This window comes from Lutjanus erythropterus, chromosome 16, assembly GCF_056507025.1.
Source record: "Lutjanus erythropterus isolate fLutEry1 chromosome 16, fLutEry1.hap2, whole genome shotgun sequence".
Lineage (NCBI taxonomy): Eukaryota > Metazoa > Chordata > Actinopteri > Lutjaniformes > Lutjanidae > Lutjanus > Lutjanus erythropterus.
The window spans coordinates 34,640,374-34,660,591 of record NC_139332.1 but is presented as its reverse complement, the minus strand read 5'-3'; the positions used below and the strand labels follow the sequence as shown (position 1 = coordinate 34,660,591).

Genomic DNA, 20,218 nt, shown 5'->3' with positions numbered 1-20,218 from the left:
TGAACATCTGTTTGCTGTCATTTAGGGCTCTAATGGGAAAATGAGGCATAAATCACCTTACTGGTGCAGTTAAACCACAGTTTTCCATGTTATTAGAGGACAAGTGAAAGGTCTGACTTCCAGATGTTACTTCACATCACCTCACGTGAGCTCACCTACGACTGTCTGCCGTGGACATGCTGTCAAACAGACTAGACTTTGTCATTTTTGGCTGGAAGTCTGCATCTGAGTCACAGTGAGACATACAAGTGTATGATACAATATTTGATTTTTCTCCTTTAAGAGGATTATTATTTTCAGACAAGACAGTGCTACGTCCGAGGTGCTGGAATAAGATCCAGACGCAACAGCTGTTCATGTTGCCTGTTTCCCTGCCCAGTTAATGCTGAGATGGGCTGCAGCTGCCATATGAACAGGAATAAACAAGTTAAAAAAAAAAAAGAAAGAAAGAAAAAAACTTGTCAGCAATATACACTTTCAAAATAAAAGTACAAAAACGACTTGGTTTGGCTCAGGAACAGGTCAAGGTTTGGGTTAAAGTAAGTACATTTGTTATTAAAGTTTCATTACTTAATGTTACATTATGTAACTTAAAAAAAATAATCTAAACATAAGTATAAGCCAGATGTGGCACTAAAGGGGTTCCTCCTTTTTGGGTACATCAGAGGCAGGGTCAAAGTTTTACTAGCCATCTAGCAGTGAACTTGCAGATTGCAAACACTCAATCTCACTCCCTGCTTCCAAACATGTATGGTGGCTGCAAAACTCACACAAAACACAAACAGTCACATGCAGAGCCAGTGTTTCATTTATCTGTTCTGGGCGACTGTAGAAACATGGATGATCAACATGACTGCATCAAGTTTTAAACAATGAAGGGTTTTTAAATGAAAGCAAACCCAAAATAAATCTTAAGACTTTTTTCCTTTACTGTAAATGGGATATATATTTTTTAGCCCATGAAAACACAAATAGATAAAACTTCATATGAAGTTTAGTGTTTTTGGACTGTACTTCCCTCTCTGTGATCTTTGACTTTCTAAATAAAAACCAAAGTCATTTCTGTTGTTAGTGTGTGAACGATAGTAAAAGTGTCTTAAGCGCACTGTGTCAGACTCTCGCAGCAAAGTGGATGTTTTCTCTGTTAAGAGTGCAGCCTGAGGCATCTGCCCGGTGATGTCACCACACAGATTAATCTGAGTCAGACCGCTCTGCCAGCTCCCTTCTCCTTTTCCAACAGGAGGCCCAAAGCAGGCTGGGAAAAAAAAAACCCACAGCATACCTCTCATTCCTTAAGCCTGACCTAACACTAACGGACAGATTGGTTCTTTGTTGCTCTGGGTTATGGGATTTTTGAAGTTGCATAAATTTACAGTCATGAACTAATCTTGATTACTGTGTTATTTTCCTTTAACAGAGATCACCAGTGATTAAAAGCTTAAGAGACCAAGACAAAACAAACCGCACAGGATTTGGGGGAATTATTCATTCCCAGATTGATTGGAAGGGTTCTGGATAAAAAGACAAGGAAATGACAGCTTTATGATTCTTATCCTTGCATTTATTAAACACAGGATTTTCAAACATGAAGGCACATTCATTCAAGGCACAGCCAGACGTGCAACAACAAAGTGTTTTACATAAAAATGCTGCAATCCACAAGTTCTCATGATTAATGAGCAACACTAAAAATAAAGGTGACCTAAAAATATAAGTGTTTTGTTGATTTAATGCCTTTTTGCTGTATTTTTTAAATAAAATAATCATAACTTTCTTTATATAGCACCTTCAAAAGCAGAGTTTACAAATGCTTTGACAGACAAAGCAAAAGTAGGATCCCCAGGAAGCAGTATAACGTCTTTTACTATTTTATTTGATTCTTTGTAGAATAAACTAAACTAAAAACAACCGAAAGCCAGTGAGGCCAAACAAAAGCAAGACAAAGTTTAGCTAAAGCTGAGGTCAGATTAAAAGCAAATGATACAGAAATATAGTTGAAAAATAGACAATAATAAAAGAGAAAAGAATAATAAAAATAAGAAACAAACGTAAATATAAAAAAATAAGAAATATAAAGAATTTAAGAAAAGACGTCATCCCATAATGTGCAGAGGACATCATATAATGTTGTCTTGTCTATATACAGATAGAATCAAATAGAATAAAAGAATAAAAAGATTAAAACCCACACAGAATAACCACCACAGCCTTAAGTTCCCCACAGCTTTACAGAGCTTTTCAGCGTCATTCAGCTCATTGTTTCAGTTTTACAGTCCACAACTTCTGCTTCATTTACCTCATTCAAGCAGTGAAAAAGCTCTAAAAATCCCACCGGTCACAACCTGCTCAGCAGAGAGACACAATCAGAGACCAGCTGATGAACATAGTGGAGTGTTTAGGAGGTAAAGAGGAGGAGACAGTGCAGACCGAAAACAGAGGAAAAAATTAAAGAGAATTTTGGAGTAGCTCCGAGTCTGCTGGATGCAGCATCTGCAACTTTTTGCTAACTTATTCAACATAGCAACTTTATGAGTCGATACTGTAAGATGTCAGTGTTCTTGAGCTGCACCCTAATGGCCAAAAAATCGTGAGAGTGATTGCAGCTTCAAGGAAAGATGGACTCTCTGTTCCCATCCTAGGTCATCAAATACTGACGCTGCTTTGTCACGTCCCTCAGCATCTCATGCTGATGCACAAGCAATGAGACGCTGCCAGAAAGCTTTTTTAACATGTGGTTAATATTGTGAAATGTTCTCAGGAAAAAATCATGATTTGGATTCAAATAAATATGTTACAATATGTAAGTGAAGTGATTTAAGTGAGTTCATGAGATGCAGGTAACATCATGTAACCTTAAACATTAGTTTGATTTTGGTTTCACACAGTACACAAACAGTGGTCTCCTGGGTGAAAGTACGCTTGTTTGACTTTGTATACTACCTCACCTGATGTGGTTTACATGGAAGTTATCAGTGCATCTCAGATGCACAAAGGTACCTTGTGCATCTGTATGAGACACCAAGGGGCACGATAAAACTTTTCTATTTGATGACTTGGGATTGAGAACAGGCTGTTCTTAAAGGATCATTCTTTTTTATGACAACCTGGCCAAGTTTTTGTAGTTTTGTCTCTGATTTCTATCAGTGATAGACGATAACATTGTACTAAACAAAGTAACTGCTAAAACATGGGAACAATTGCTACAACAATGTCCAACACAACAAGAAACGTGCAAACAGACCATCGAACTGGCTATAGTTTTTTCCAGGTTATTTACAGAAGAAATCTGTAATACATTTACTGAAATTCATCAATTATATGCCATCTGAGATTAAGGAAACGTGCAAAACTGAAATACTTGTTTTACTGAAAACAACGATACAACTGCAGTTTCCTCCTTTGAAATTTCTTTTGAAATTATTTGCCTATTTCAAGTTAATTAGAGGTCAAATTAATGCCGAATGTTCCCCTGAATGATTAAGTGTCTGTTTATGAGTTGTAAGACATCATTAATAATCTTTTACAAGGCAGATGTTTATGACTGTTAAATCGTGCAAAATGTTAATGGAGTTTGGCAGGCAGTCAGTGAACTCCACAGCAGGCTTAACTGTACATCGATTGTGTACAAATTATAGGTATTCAGTCTATTAAATATACAATCTATAGACCCAACGCGCTGTTTGGACTGAAGTGCTCATTTTGAGATGTTCAATTGCTCCTTCAAAGCACTTTATTGGAGATAAAACTGAAAATCAACCCCCTGATAATAGTCATGAAGGTCTAAGTCGAATTCAAGTCTTTTTAGCATGTCACTACAATGCCAGATCTCCGACATTAACGTCTTGTGTATATTATTAAAATTAACCAATAGGAACAATGTGCAGAACTATGATAAATAAAGTTGTAATGAACTAGGAAAGATCAGCAGCTGAAACAAGCAGCATGCAAGTTTTTTGCTGAGACGATTATCTGCAGGACCACAACATTATCAGTAAAACATAAACATGAGTTGTCAACGGAAACAAGAAAATACACCGAAAAATGCTCATCCAGGTCAGATCATATTTAGACAAAAGATAAAAATAGATTCCCTTAGTGGACTGACCTATTTGCCTTGATTATACATTTCCCAGAAACAAAACAAATTATCACTCTGCAGAAAACCTCCCCTCACACTCACACACGTTCAGCTGCTGAACTTGCGAACAGTAAATCAGTGTCTGACCTACTTATGTCTCAAATTTATGTCATTCATCCACACCGCAGACCTTTGATCTGGAATCTGACCTGCAATAATCTGACCTATTAAATGACTGTTCGTATCTGGATGACAGGATGTAACTTATATCTCATTCTAAAAAGAACTGACAGTGCCGCTTTGGTTGTTTGATTAACATCAGCTTAGTTCTTCATGTCAATCACTTATTAAAAAAATATGGCAAATATGTCAGATAAATTGTTTCCTTACTTACAGACCGAAGCATTCACAAAATCAGAATACAGCTGCTTCTGGATTAATCTTGTGTGACATTTGCATGTTTAGGTTGGAAATAAAAATGTGTTTCCATGCAGCTTTGTGGTTTTCATGCTGATTCACACACACACACCAGGTCTGGGTCAGTGAGGGGGCAGAAGCTGTGAGTTGCTCCGCTCTCGGCTGCAGAGTGAATGCAGCCCTGCAGCCACCTGTTGTGGGAGTGTTGCGGGTGCAGCTGTAAACACAGTGAGCAACTATCGCTGAATGCTGTCCTGCCGTTTCATGCTCTTAAACTGAAACAATGTGGTGCTACGAGCTAAAGAGCTGGCAGACCTTTTTATTTGCAATGTGGTTAACAAGTATGCGAAAGGTTTCAACACGCTGCAGCCTGAGGAAACAAATAAGCAAATACAGAAACACTCAGACGCTTTCATCTTTTCTTGTCTTTTCAGTGATCCATGACTCCACCTCTTGTCTTCTCCACCTGCTGCTATTGGCTGAGCTGTTTGTCCATTCGTCATCTTGTCCCACCCACTCTCCGTCCCTCTGTGGTATGTTTGGATCAATGACCCATCAAGTGGAGAGGCTGACAAACTTATCCAAAAAACTCCATGACCTGGTAAGATCTCACTGTATCCTGCCTGGATGGGCACCATAAGTGAATTTTGCAAAATAATCTCCTCAATTATACATTTAAATATATTATCATTTTAGATCTGTGCAGGTTATAGATGTCACGTCAAGTCATCAAGTCAAACAAGGGTTATAAATTACATATGTTGCTCTGCCATGTTTCTACAGTGGCTCAGAACAGACAAACCAAACACTGGCTCTAGATACAGCCTTTTGCATTTTTTCACTAGTTTCTCTGCCACTGTAGGTTTCCGTTACATATTTTACAAATATGTAACCAATGTAATCAAAGGACTTCCTGGCAGTCTCTGATTGAAAAAAAAATAAAATAAAATAAAAGATTGTGTTTTTTAAAAAAGGAACACTTTTGGACATAGAAAGCCCACCAGCGATGGTGTAATTGTCTGTATATCAGTTTTATTAGACATGATTATTTCTTCACATGAACACATGGCAGTCAGAGGACGAGCTTTAGAAAGACAGATTGATTAACAAAATAAAAAATCATATATTTTTAATGCCGAGTCTGTTCATTCATTTCTTATTATTCATGTCTTGGAAATGTAGTTCTGTTTTTAAAGTGACTTCTCATCATGTTCACAACAGACCGACGAGGAACTCAAAAATTTTGACGCGGTGGAACACAGACTGGACAGTCTTCCTCATATACAACAAAGTGCTGCGTCTTTCAACTCGTTGAAGGTAAAGTTTCTGAAATCAAGACAATTCATTTCTCTACAACTCTTTCTTACTCTTGTGTATGTCTGAGGAGAACAACAGGTAAATTTTTCTTGTTCTTTCTGTGTCTCCTGCAGGTGAACAAGTCCCTCTCCCAGCTGTACGTGCACACTCAGTCCTTCAGAGTGCACGTCAACTGGCTGAAAACAGCCAAAGACAACGTCAGTTTGCCCTCTCAGTCAGCAGAGAGCGCCAGCGCTCACCTGCTGCACCTGTCCAACCTCGTTAACACGTCTCTTCAACAGGTGAGAACAGACAGGGTTTGATTCATCAGAGAAATGTTAAATAAATTACTTTTGACTGTTTTTTTGTCAGGATCTTTTTTTTTTTTTTTTAAGTGTTTGTTGTTATAATACTCATTTTGGCCACAAGAGGCTGAAGGTCACCACTATTAAAACTTATCTCAAAGAAAATGTGAATGTTTGTAGTTCCATTTAGAACCTGGACTCATGGTGCATCTCAGCCTCTTGTGGCCAAAATGAGTATTACAACAACAAACACCTGAAAACATAAGCTGCAGAAGGAAATGTGATATTTAAATTCTAATATTTTGTAAATGCTTGAAATTGGCATCATCAGTTAAAAAATGAAAATGACACATGGAGTAGCTTAAAGCTACATTCATGATTAAATTAAAATTGCCTGATTTTTAGCGTATCACATTTAGTTTGGTTCAACTTCATAGTAAAAAGAATAAAGTACAGGTTTGTGGAACTGGACTTCTCAAAGAGAATGGAAAGAAAACCAAGAAAAGAAAAGAAACAAAGTTAAAATCCTGATACTCAGATTTTATTTCCAAGCTGCTGCCTCAGCCTCTAAACCTCCACCACCCTTTCTGTCTTCAGATCAGTGAAGAGGTTCCTGAGTTGCCGTCTCCCTCCCTCCCCGTCGTCTCCACGGCCTTCGAGGTGCTCCAGTCCTCCATCGAGATCTCTCAACGGTTACAGGTCTTCTGCGACTGGTCAAAACGAGTGCTGCGGTCTCTCCAGAAACTTTCCCGCTGCCACAGACATTAAGCCTCTGCCTTCAGCACATAAGCGACTGCTTCTATTTTCCCATAAAAACCACTGTTAACTTACATATTTTTCACCCAGCAAGGATTTTTAGCCATGCTAGCTGCATGACTCACTGGACTGCAGTGCTGTTGGTCCACCGCTTTGACTGAATTATTTCATTATCTCATCATCTATTGGATGGATTGTCAGGTCAGATATTCATGGTGCCCATGAGATGCATTTTAATGACTTTGGTGATCCTCTGGCTTTTCACTAGTGGCTGGCTAGGCCTTCAAGGTTCCCATAGGTTGGATCTTTCTGATCAATTGGTCAGATATTGATTATGAAGTACCATGAAATTTGGTAGAGACATTCATGTTTCCTTCAGAATGATTTGGTGATCGTCTGACTTTACATCTTTACATGTAGCAAAACTTTGAACAGGGTCCAGTCCCAACGTCCACATTCACTCACCCACTTCAAGCTGTCCTGCTGTCAGATCGTCTAGTCCATAAGGACTCTATTGCAGGCATTTTCAGCCCTTTGTGCAGACTTTCCGAAAGTCTGTATCTATGCAGACTTTGCCTGAGGGAATCACCCATAGTTCATAGTGACGGTAAACACAGGTTAAATGGGGGAAGGGCTAAAAAAAACAGTAAACAAATATAGAGGCAGCAAGTACGATGCTGCTTTGACAAAAATGAGTAAATTGATTATTCGACAATAACCATATCTAACATTGATCATGAATGAAAGCCTGGAGGACTGTTAAAGAGGTGAACAGGTTCTTCCAACTTTCCAAGTCAGAAATCCAATATTGAGGGGCATTCCAGTTAAAATTTCCAACTGGGAACTAGGCATTTCCAACTTCCCAGCTCAGAAGGAACGCATCATAAGTTTGTGAGGGTTCGGCACTGATTGCGGTGTTCTGTCAGAACAGAAAAACAGTTGTAACTTTCAACTTTTGACTTGTTGCAGGGGCTCAATGTCAGAAGTAATCAAAATATATGACTGATTGTGACAAATTGATGAGTTTGATTGGCGAGTGCACACAACTGAATTGGGTAAAGTAATTCAGTGTAATAATAAAGTAAAAACGCCATTATATATTTTATTTTGGTGCACTTTATAACATTAGCAAAATAATCTGACATCAATTTACATACAGAAATATACGATAGTCTGTATTATTTTAGGCTTCCATGAGTGCTGTTGTTGTTTGACATCAGATGACTGTTTCTTTGTAAAGTTGGGGTAGATGGATTTGTGGGATTTGCAAGTGGCGTTCTGCTGAACTTTTTCTAGTCGGAGGTTGACTATTTTTCGAGTTCTGAATTGTCTGGAATGCAGCATGAGGGTTTAGGGTGGACACTGGGATTGGACCCCGCTAAACTAAGATGGTGAACATCGTACGAGCTTCATCAGTATGTTAGCGCTGTCATTTTGAGCAACCTAATGTTAGCATTTAGCTCAAAGCACCGCCGTGCCTCTCAGAGCTGCTAACATGGCTGTATTGGGCTAGTTTGCATGAGGTGATGTGCAGGATGTGGCACACAGTTTAATATCAAACAAACAAGTTTTAGAAGTTAAATAAATGCAGAATTGAAACTGTTTTTTGGCACAATAACAGCAAGATGCTGAGGTTCATGTAGAGGCGTTTTGGGAATTTTCATTTTCATCTCTGTGTTCACATTAACATCTGTTTAAACGGAATGTAAGTTTATCACATGTTTAAGCAAATATGCATATGTCACATTTTACATGTAGCCTTTGAAATGTGCTGTACTGATGCACTGTGCAGACGTAGCCCCACCTGTGACCTTTAGTCCCTGTGAGACTGTTTACAGTCACAGTGCCTGCTAAGTGTTGATCTCCTCAATGAGCTAAATGACAAAAAGATGTTGTGGAACAATTAATATTTTTCTACTGTTGTTTTTTTTTTAGGGGATGCTATTTATGAGCTTTTTATATATTATGTGACAGTGTAACAGTGAGATGCTGGCATCTCACTTTTTTTCTATGTTATCTATTATGTAATATTTAATAATAATATTAATAATAATGTATTGTTTTAGTGACTTTTGCATTACTATTTATACATTTTGTATGTTTTGTTTTTTATATGTTTTACATGAAGTCATTAATAAAATGTTACACTTGAAACAGAGATCTGACTGCTGACTGTTTGACATAATCACACTTTACACAACATTTAAGCAATGATCTTTTTTCCAAAACCTGAAAATTGAGGAGGTGGAAATAAGATTCTTTTTTGAAGTGAATCTCAATGGGCGAAGCGAAACATGGATGGTAAGAGGGTTAACTCTGATTAAAATATTGTAAGACAGGGTTTCTCTTTGCCTTCACTATAAACTTACTTGTGAAACCTGAATTAAACTACTGTGTAGCTGTGGGTAAAGCAAGAGCAGCTTTGTCGGTGTGACTTGATCCACTTTAATGCCCACATCAAAATGTCGGACAACTGGACCCAAAAAACTGGACTGGATCTTTCTAGTTGTTTGGTTCTGGGAGTTTAGGAGGTTTAATTATGAATTTGCTTTAACACGAGTTTAGGTATGCTAACTTTCTTTTTCAAATTAAAAGAAGTATGAAGTATGAAGAAGTATGAAGTCAGTTTTCCAATGCCTTATTTAAGGAGTAGATTTGTAAAAAAAAAAATAAAAAAAATACAAGGAAGTTTACTGTAAGGTAGGTAAGGTAAGGTAATTTAATTTTTTTCAGTGTCATGCACCAAAAGAAAGGTGCCCAGCCCTCATGGGCTTATAAGACACTACAAACAACAAACACAAAACAAGTCAGGAGCAAACAGCAAGATACAAAGAGAGCGAAAGAAACAAGGTCATACATGACAAACTCAAATCAAATACTGAGGTCTCAGACCTACTTACTAAAATGATATCACAGACCTTGAGCATATCTAAGGCACATCACTATCTTTTAACAGATCAAATAAAGAGTGCCCTTGTACGCTGCTGATAGGCATTTGACACACATTGAGCTAAAGGAAACACTTTGTCTGTAAACAGGTATTTAAGTCTACATTCGTCAGACATGGAGAATAAATCCAAACACTCATCAGACATTTTAAGAAAAAGCCTGTGTCTAAAGTCATGATACAAAGGACAATAGAACAGAAAATGCATTTCATTTTCAATCTCCCCCAAATCACACAAACGACACTTTCTATTCCCTTCAGGAATTGAATGGAATCGACCAGTTTCAACTGCCAAAGGCAAGATACCACATCTCAGCTGGGCACAAACAGACCTCTGTGTTCTAGTCAGGTTAAGGGTGACATAGTGCTCAGGGCGATAAGTACATTTAATCATACTATACATTCTCAATTTAGGTTTACACAGAATTTCTTCTGACCACCTCTGTTTATAATTTTCAAATATAATTATTTTAATTTGACTGACACTACAAGATAATTTATTTCTGAAAATGTATTGAAGACCTACTTTATCAAATATTTTTGCAATCTCTTTTGTCCAGAAATGTTTATTTAAAAGGTCCCAACAAAAAACTTGTTTTGTAAGTCTATTATCGGACATATTAATTAATCTATTCCATAATCGCACCATGTCACCCTTATGCCGCATTTCACATGGCTCCCATCCCATGTCACCACATACAGCAAGTTTTGGGGCCATTTTATGCACGCCAAGGAAACAGCGCATAGCTCTGTTCTGGACTGCATCACATTTTGTTTGTTTACGATAACCCCAGACCCCCACGCCATAATCTAGGATAGGACAAACACAGGAATTGTACAACTGAGTATAGGTTTTATAACAAAGATCCCTACATAACTTAACCTTATTAAGGAATGTAATTTGGCTCTAATTCAAATATATACAACAAAGTTAAAATAATGATAATAGAGACAAATCTCTATATCTGACTCATTAATTGCAGCAAAATGCAAAGCTAGCAGAAGCTTGGACAATGCACAGCAGGTCAGCTGAGCATGCAGAAATGGCCATTTTGCTTTCAGCATATACAAAGACTATGCCTTTTACTTTTCTGTAAAAAAAAAAAAAAACACATTGAAAAAACAATAATTTCTTTTAAACCCAAAACATCTTGTTAACTTTGTCCCTATTTATCTTATATTTATGACCAATTTACCCAACAGACTCATAAATTAAAGCTTTACCAAAACTTTTTCATCTGTTGGCATGAAAAGGCCAACTAGGCCTACTGTTATTTTCTACCGATGTTGAAGTAGTTGAACTATTGACAGTAACTTTGCCTGCAGCAGCTCAGACTTGAACAAACGTCACATTGTCAGTAAAACTCCACATCTGCTGCTGAAATGCAAACAGTCATAAAGAGCAAAGTTAAAAGCGTCCACACACGGCCGGGTGACACATATGGGAATGTACAGACCTCCGCTGTTCATCAGAAGGACCTGGAGCCGCTCACAGTGACTTGCATAATGTCAGTGTGTTGACATGTGGCCGCAGACAGATGATCTCACCCACAGACAGACTTTTACTGTGTAACTGATGCCGACCTCCAGGGAGAGTCTGACTGATCCAGCGCTGTGGAGGAGTGTGGAGGAGTGTGGAGGACTGCGGTCCATGGTAGCAGCTGAGAGCCACAACCCCCCTGAGGGGCTGGGTTTGGAGGAAAATCCTCTGGCTGGAAATAGAAAGGGAGGGAGGTGGGGAGGGAAAGAAAGAAAAAAGAAAGAAAGAAAGACAGACGTGTATGTAGAGAGTGAGAGTGACAAGTGATAATTTGTTGACTGACAGATCAACAACTGTCTGGATGTCACAGAGAGGGAACATTATACACATATGCAGACTTGGGGAGTAATGGTAACAGGATTATGTAATCTGGATACAAAAAAAGGTTACTGTATACCATTACAAGTACCGATTAAAAAGACATAATCATTTTAAAACAACTGAAGAAAAAGACATTGGCACTAAGACACTAATGCAACATTTGTAGGGTGCTATTATCTGCAAAAAGAAATCCTGATAGTTTTACTAAATATAGTAACAGTAGAGACAGAAAAGTGGACATTACAGTGGTGTTAACATCTCAGTAGTATTTTCATGTGTAAATGAGAATCTGTGATCAAACTTTAAAACTGTTTAAAATGCATTTTTGCAGTAAGATGATCTGCAGCTCTGTTTCATGTGAATAGTGCCGTGGTTTTGATCGAATTAGACCGTGTAGAGGAAGTGGGGCGTGGAGGAACAGTTTCCTGCTCTCACAGCGACATGACGTCTCCGTGTGTCGGAGGCTCGTGGCTCTGTACTCTGCTGTCTGACACGTTTTGCATAAATGATTTGCAGCAGTGTTTTTCATCTTTCTTACAAAACCAAAACCTATTCAGCACTTGTGCGTTATGAAGGACTGTCTTTTTTCAGGGCTGTCTATTTTGAGGGAATGAGGAGGAGACGAAGGGGGCGGGCATTAATGCCAAAAGTGAAAAATATGTGCTAATGAGATGTATCAATACACTAGTGCTAAATCAGTTGTTGTTGTTTTTTTCAACTCAGTTTGCATTAATGGTTTGTACTGGTTAAAGTATGATTTAATTGTTGCAGGACTTTTAAGGATAACAATATTATTATGCTATTATTATACATACACTGTACGTACATGTAGCATGAAACATTAATATCAGCATGGCCTGCAGGCGAACTTGTGAAGATCATCAGTGACATGATGCAAACAACTTTTATCCCAACCATAAACCTTAACCCATTAAATGCTCTCACACTCATAGAAGTACAACAGCATGTACACACACACACACACACGCGCGCACATGCATGCAAACATGCAGATAAGCACACTAACTTTTTATTTCTCCCTCTTCATAGCACACACAGAGGTAAAGTAGGGAGGAATGAAGAAATTAATGTACCAATGAGGCATGGCAAACAGGAAGAACACACACTATCTCATATTCACACACACACACACACACACACACACACACACACACGCTCTTCAGGGTCCAGGGGGACAACGGGGGGAGGAGTGGAGGTGAGGACAGATCACTTTGGGATAAAAGCTGCAGCAGCAGCAGACATGAAATCCTCCAACGAGCCGGTCGGACAGTGTGGAGAGTTACTTCACTGACTGTGAGCTACAACCAAACTCCCCCTGCAGCAGTCTGAGAGTCTCACACAGGTCTGTCCTGCTCTGAAGTTGGACAGAAGTCTCAGCAGATGAAGGTTGAAGGATCTGTGAAGGTTTTCCTGACAGGTGCACCTGCCGCTGAATGAATAGCAGGACGGGCGTTTATGTTGGACAGATTTCTTACTGAAGATCAACGGCGGTGAACTGAACCACAGCTGCAAAATGACAGTAAGTCAAACGTGGTGCAGGGATTCCCTCACTGCTCCGACACCAACGTGAGGCGCTTTTATAGATTAAAGGGTCAGTTCACTCAGTACTTGGTGGTTTTTGGTGACATTTGTGCAGGTTCTGTGATGACCCTCCTCTTGCCTTTGCCTGAATCACTGGAGGTGAATGGAATTTAGTTTGTGGTGCTCACAGCATTAAACACCTCTGTGAACAGTTGTCATGGAAACTACTTTCTAATAATGTTCTGTGGAGGAACGAGGGCAGTTATTCTGAAACTGCAGAAATCCGAGTGATAAATATGTCATAACCTGGACAAACAAGAACACCGTATCTGCATGGAGAACATGACAACAACATTTAAGAATGTCTGCAAATTTAGATGACCTTCTAAATAAAACATAATTATCAGATGTAGAATGTGGTATTCATGGAGTATAATTTCATGATGTTTGTATTCTTCACCTGAATTACATTGTGAAGCAGATTTTAAACCCATTTTAGAGGCACAAATATATTTTTGCGATGCACTTAAAACTACTTGCTTCTTCTAAAGTAAATACTACTTGTTGTGAGCTGCTCAGATTCAGAATAAGTTTAAAATTAATCAGATAAAAATATTTTGGTATGCATTATGATAAGTAACATATTGAGGGTTTGATGTCTCATTTAACACATGCATACATGCCATGTATCATATGTGAACATACTAGAGGTTGTTTCATTTTTTTTCATTTACATCAACTAATTCTTCTCAGACATGAATTTGAACACTTTAATAGTTTGATTATAAATGTAAGAAATTATTTTGCAGGTATTGTCTTTCTTAAAACAGTAATATTTACTGTAATCATTGTGAAATGAATTTAAAAACCTTAATGATTACTGAATGTATTTTATAGATTCTATCTTGTTCACACACATGTAGAAAATGTATGTTGGTGTCATTTTCCATGCTGGATCTTACAGTGACATTTCAAAAGTGCAGTTGACTTCTGGCTGTGTGCCAGCGCTGACAGAAGTGTGTATGTCCTAATACACTGTCTCACACACACACACACACACACACACACACACACACACACACACACACACACACACACACACACACACACACATACACACAGAGTAATCGTGTCATTCATCACACTGGTGTTTGTGGCCCACAGAGATACATTTCCATGTAGAGGACATCATCAGGACATTTATCTTCGACACACACACACATACCAGGTCCGGCCTTGTGTGTGTGTGTGTGTGTGTGTGTGTGTGTGTGTGTGTGTGTGTGTGTGTGTGTGTCTTATGTAACAGTCAACCCGGCCAGCGTCCAGCAGAGAAGCTGTTGTAGTTGTTGTGTGCTGGTTCAGACCAGTGTCACCTCCTCTTACCCTCGTCTAAATCTGACCGGCTCTGAGCGTGTCAGCTACGCTGCTCTCTGAGGACCTTCTTAACCCCTCATCCTCCACAGCGTACCAAAAACAAAAAAACTAAATTTTAATTTTTACACTCATCTGAGCAGGAATCTGAAGTTCTGTTAAGCTTCTTTTCATAAACAATGTATTTCCAAATGTGGTGATTTGGAGTTTTTCCAGGAAACTGAAGGATTAAGGGATTAAGGGTTATGCAAATGCAAGAAATGTGCTGTCAGAACGGTGAGAACAGAGCTGCTTTTCTTAGCTCACATGAATCTGACTTTTTAGACACAAGATTTTCAAAGGACAGAAACCAAACATGATGCTGGTTATGTGTTGGTTTGTAAAATACATCTTAAACAAACATTTGAATCTTTCATCAAGAACCTTGTGAAAGTGACAGAAGAGCATTACGGTCAGACATAAGGAAGAAAATGAAATGAGGAAGATTTTCTTTCATTTTGCATTTTGAGAAGAGGGTCACATTGTGGAGAACAAAGTCAAAATACTGAGAGCAAAGTTTAAATGTCGAGAATTAAGTTGACATGTTAAGAATAGAGTCAAATGGTTGAGATTGAAGCTGAAATGCCAAGAATAAAGTTAAATGTCGAGAATCAAGTTTATTATTATTTTTCAACATTAAACATTTTAACTTAATTCTTATGATAAAATATTCTTATTTAATGTATTTATATGTTTGTCAGTGTCATTTCAGCTGCCCAGGGACACACTCGAAAGTCTAAAGTTATTTAAAATAACCTTATAAAATGCTGAAATTATATAAAAAGGAAGTGCTGAAAAAACATGTTTCTATTTTAGCTGCCAAACGAAGTTAAAACATTTGTTGTCTCAGACCTGAATAGCTCAGTAATTGTAGCACGGCACAAACACTCAGGAGGTTAAAGTTCAGTTTCCACTGAGGCCACCCATACTAATAATGTATTCACACCTAGCGCTCATGGATCAGACCTTATGGCTCAGCCCTGCAGTACATGCCGCGCTGTCAAGTTTATTGACAGTGTGCAGATTAAGAAAATCACACCTGTTGCACGGATGTTGACTTAAGAAATCTCTGTTGATTTGATTTAAACTTTATTCCATTTAAAAACACCCACTAAGTGTACGTTCTTCATCTTAAATTTTCCGTTTTTAGCGGGACAAATGTGCACATTTGACGATAAAATCAGAATGATGCGAGTCCTTGTGTTTGTTGGTGTTAACGAGGCCTCAGCAGGAATTCACACTATCTGTGTACTGCACATTCGCGGCCCTGACGTGTTCCCTAATGAGCTGTAATGAGCTGCCTCATGTCTGAATGTACGGTGACACCAAATCCCAGCCTGGACCCGAGGGTGCCGGCTGTGGTGGAAACATCAGCGTTCCACCAGACAAAACACCGATCAGTGTGAGTGTGTGTGTGAGTGTGTGTGTGTGTGTGTGTGTGTGTGTGTGTGTGTGTGTGTGTGTGTGTGTGTGTGTGTGTGTGTGAGGGAGAGAGTGAAAGGATTTGATGAGGCTATTAACAGACATGTTTATACCCGTGGATCACTGTTACCAGCATCACCATGACGACAATCATCACGACAACAGTTGTGTAACATGCCAAAGAGCTACAAGGAATTCTACTATGAAAAGAGGCACTCAGTCCACTCAGATGTTGTTTTTGTTCATCTTAAATGTCGCAGTGGTGACATTCTCATTGATAGTTATTTACCGATTGATGTGTGCAGTGTTGGTTTGATGCAGGCATGTCACATTATTGATGTCTGCATCCCATTTAGCAGTTATAGTGCCCATGTCCTAATTTCGTCTACTCCCGCAGTGTGGCCTGAAATAGAGGGGGACAGGAAATAGCGTGGGTAAGGTTGTACCTACAGGAGCTAGCAGGGCTAATGGGCTAACAGCAGTCTGCAAAGCTGTAAATTATACTGTGATTTATCAGATATTTTACTATCAGCTACTTTTTTCACTGTGCTTAACTCCCACTACAACCGAAAAACTTCCTGTTATTCTTAAGGTGACATTCTTAAATAACGTGTGTGTGTGTGTGTGTGTGTGTGTGTGTGTGTGTGTGTGTGTGTCCAGGCTGCCACGAAGCTCCTGGATGAGATGTGTCATCTGACGGCTCAGTCTCTGACAACAATGGACACATCGGAGCACTTCAAGGTCCTAAAGCTCCTGGGTGAAGGCTCGTACGGAAAAGTCATGCTGGCTGTTCACAGGAAGAGAGGTGAGAGGTGAAACTAACGCTTCTTCATTAGAGCCTCGACACAAGACCTACATCAGTGTCTTTCCCTTGCACCCGTCAGGTACTCCGATGGCTCTGAAGTTCTTCCCTCGCGCGTCCACGTCTCTTTTCTCTTTCCTGAGGGAGTACAACCTCTCCCTGTCCTTCTGTACCCACCCATCCCTGACCAGAGCCCTGGGAATCGCCTACTCCACACCTTCACACTACATCTTCGCCCAGCAAGCAGGCCTCTTTGGCGATCTCTATGATGTCATCTTGCCTGAGGTATACAGTCTTTAAACAGCTATTAAGTGTTATAAATAGTGCAACACATACTGTATTCCTAATGGTTTTCATGTTCAGATTGCTATGGTTTGAGGCAATTCTGTAGACCAGAATGTTTTGAAATATTTTGAGGCTTAAACAAAATGTATACTTGAATATCACTGGCTCAGAAGATAGCTTTAAAATGACTTATTAATTGCTCGAGAGAGTAAGTATTATGCAAATAACATCGGGCCCAGGACAGAGCCCTGGGGAACACCACAAAGCAGAAATTGATTAGATGAGCCATAATTATGAACTGAATCAGAGATACCCACCCACCGTCTGAGCCTTTCTACCAATTTATGGTCGTCCATAGTATTGAAAACAGCACTGAGATCTAATAATACCAGTACATTCTCCTGCATCATCCTGCATGAAAAGATCATGATCACATTAAAGCTCACTCATCATTCCCCTTCCATCATCTCTCAGGTCGGTATGGAGGAGGACTGCTGTCAGCGGGTGGTGTCCCAGCTGTGTGGAGCTCTGTCACACCTGCACTCTCTTGGTTTTGTCCACAGAGACCTCAAACCAGAGAACGTCTTCCTGTGCGACTCGGCCTGCCGCTGGGTCAAACTAGGAGACTTTGGCATGGTCAGTATAAAACAAATATACACTCAACTGACAAAATGATAAGTGGATGGAGCTGCCAGGTTTTAAAAGTAAAGCCAATGTAGATGTCCCTTAAACTTGTATTCTTTCTAATGGCCAGCAGGGGGAGACTCCACTGGCTGCAAATAGAAGTCAGATTGCATGTAAGCTAATGAGAAAATTAAAATGAAAATGCCAGCTAACTAGCTAGCTAATCCTGGCCTACATTAAATGTTAGCCAGATAGTTACATCTGTTAGCTACAGTGAACAGAACAAAAGATTGTTAGCTAGCATTGTGCTACTATTATTATATTAACAGACGTGACTCTATGTCAGTTTTAAAGGTCTCCAAGGAAAATCTTTTACAATTTGGCTTTCTTTTCAACACAAGTCCAACATATATCAGAACAGATATTAGGGAAGGAGACAGTTGACTGAGGTTCTGCTGAGTACCAAGCTTGCGCAGACACAGAGAGACTGGACTTAGCATTGGTCAGTTGCATCCAGTCAGCACATTCATCCATTACAACGCTTCAGGCTCCCGCAAACCATATCAAAAATAGGCGGTGCTGATCAAATAGATTCAAGGTTATGTTACTGCATTGCCTATTTCTTGACCTTGGCTCTGTTCACTATTAATCATACAGTCTATGGTCTTCACCTCATTACACTGAAGTGGCCCTAATGTTGTAGCTGTTTTGGATATATGCATTGCATTTTTACTTGTTCCTGTGTTGTATACAAGTGACAGATAAATTAATATTCTACACCAGGTGAAGGCCAGAGGCACCAGGGTCCCAGAGGTCTGGTACAGCTCTCCTTACTGCACCCCTGAGGCAGAGATCGCTCGTGGAAATGAGGACAGCTGGAGCAGCATGAATGACAAGAAGGACCGCATTAAAAAGGATGAAGAAAAGAAAAAGAAGTCAAGAGTTTGGGTGTCTGTGGAGCCCAGCACGGACAGCTGGGCCCTGGGGATCCTGACCTACGCCATGCTCACCGGCAGTCATCCGTGGGCTGAAACAGCCAGCGACTGCCAGTCATACCTGAAATATCAGGAATGGTTTGACAGGGCCAGTGGCCCTGATGATGAACTTGATGTTTGGGCAGAGCCACAGGGTGAGAATACAGAGGGTGTCATCGGTTTAATAGGGGCAGAACTTGCAAAGAAAGACCACTCTCCTGTAGCTCCACAGTTTGCATGTTTCACCCCGCTGGCCTGTTCCTTCTTCCAGTCGCTCCTCGACCCGAGACCACGGCATCGTGGACGACCTGAGGATGGACTGAGTTACCTCGGAGGGGACTGGGTGATGGAGAAGGAGAGGGTGCGGCTGGAGGAGGAGAGGAAGAAGAGCAGAGGGAAAGGAGCCATCAGGAACATGAAAGAGATGGAGGGCAGAGGAGAGCGATGAGGAGATCTGAGAACTGAATACAAGCAAACATACATGGGGCGGGTTCTATATGATGATTGATAGAGGAGCTTCACCAGTCCAGTTTTGAAAAGTCACATCATTTCTCAGCTCTGATTGGTTGTAGATCTATCCAGTTGACCAATTATAAGCCCCACCCTTTTCCCTTTAGTCAGCTAGCATTTTGCTAACATTAGCTAACAGAGCGGACTATGCCTAAGTCCCCCAGCAACATCTTTTAGCCATCTTCACAATTTGGTTTTCTTTTCAACATAGATGAGCCTAACACATATCTCAGTAGAGAAAGTTGACCAAGGTTCTGCAGGGTACCAAGCTTGCACAGAGCAAAAAGGGGCGGGGCTTAGGATATGTCAGTTGCTTCCAGTCAACGGGTCTGTTAAGTGCGATCAACACAGATCAACACTGATTAAAAAGATTATTTTTATTATTACCACATTGCCTATGTTTTACCTAAAATGCAAGAAATGTGTTTGCCATGTTTCCATAAGTCCATTACTTAAAGGACTGTGAGCCTCTACATTACAATTTAGAGAGTGGAGAGGAGAGGATGTTGTTCTTTAAATGCAGCTGGAGGTTTGAGAGCTACAGGTAGTCCAAAGGATTATAAAGCTGAATGAGAAGTCACTTCCCACATGTTTGACCTCTTCTCTGTGGGTAGCCACTTTGGAAAAATCCCCTTTCTTTAAAGAAAACAACATGGTTTATGGGAAATCTGGTTTTCATTTTGAGAAACTGTCGGACTGTGGAAGCTCAAGAGTTGTTTTGATCATGGTTTTGTTTTTGGAAGTTGATTAATTAATCCAAACCTAACCTTTATTGGCTAAAAAAAATGTTCCTCCACTAACTGTATCTTATATATCAGATTGAAAATGACTAAATAGTTTAACAACTGGGGATTATTTGTGTTTAGCACTGCTGTAATGTTAGCATGTCCTTGTAAAAGATACGCTCTTTAGCGCACTGCATCTTTATTTAGGTCTTGACTGTATACATCATAGAAGACTCTGCAGGCATCACAGTAACTGTATATAGA

The 20,218-nt window shown here is 39.6% G+C and overlaps 2 protein-coding genes across 2 annotated transcripts; both read left to right on the top strand.

The window, feature by feature from the left end:
• Positions 1–2,986: 2,986 nt before the first annotated feature.
• LOC146313480 (uncharacterized) lies at positions 2,987–7,128 on the top strand. The gene is made up of 4 exons (XM_084738883.1): positions 2,987–5,096; positions 5,717–5,812; positions 5,926–6,093; positions 6,694–7,128. The coding sequence occupies exons 1-4, from the start codon at positions 4,779–4,781 to the stop codon at positions 6,862–6,864; spliced, it is 753 nt and encodes a 250-aa protein (XP_084595009.1). The 5' UTR covers positions 2,987–4,778; the 3' UTR covers positions 6,865–7,128.
• Positions 7,129–12,871: 5,743 nt separating this feature from the next.
• Positions 12,872–19,204, top strand: LOC146313479 (serine/threonine-protein kinase SBK2). Its single transcript, XM_084739506.1, has 5 exons — positions 12,872–13,200; positions 16,695–16,839; positions 16,919–17,121; positions 17,596–17,757; positions 18,529–19,204. The coding sequence occupies exons 1-5, from the start codon at positions 13,195–13,197 to the stop codon at positions 19,165–19,167; spliced, it is 1,155 nt and encodes a 384-aa protein (XP_084595632.1). The 5' UTR covers positions 12,872–13,194; the 3' UTR covers positions 19,168–19,204.
• Positions 19,205–20,218: the final 1,014 nt, after the last annotated feature.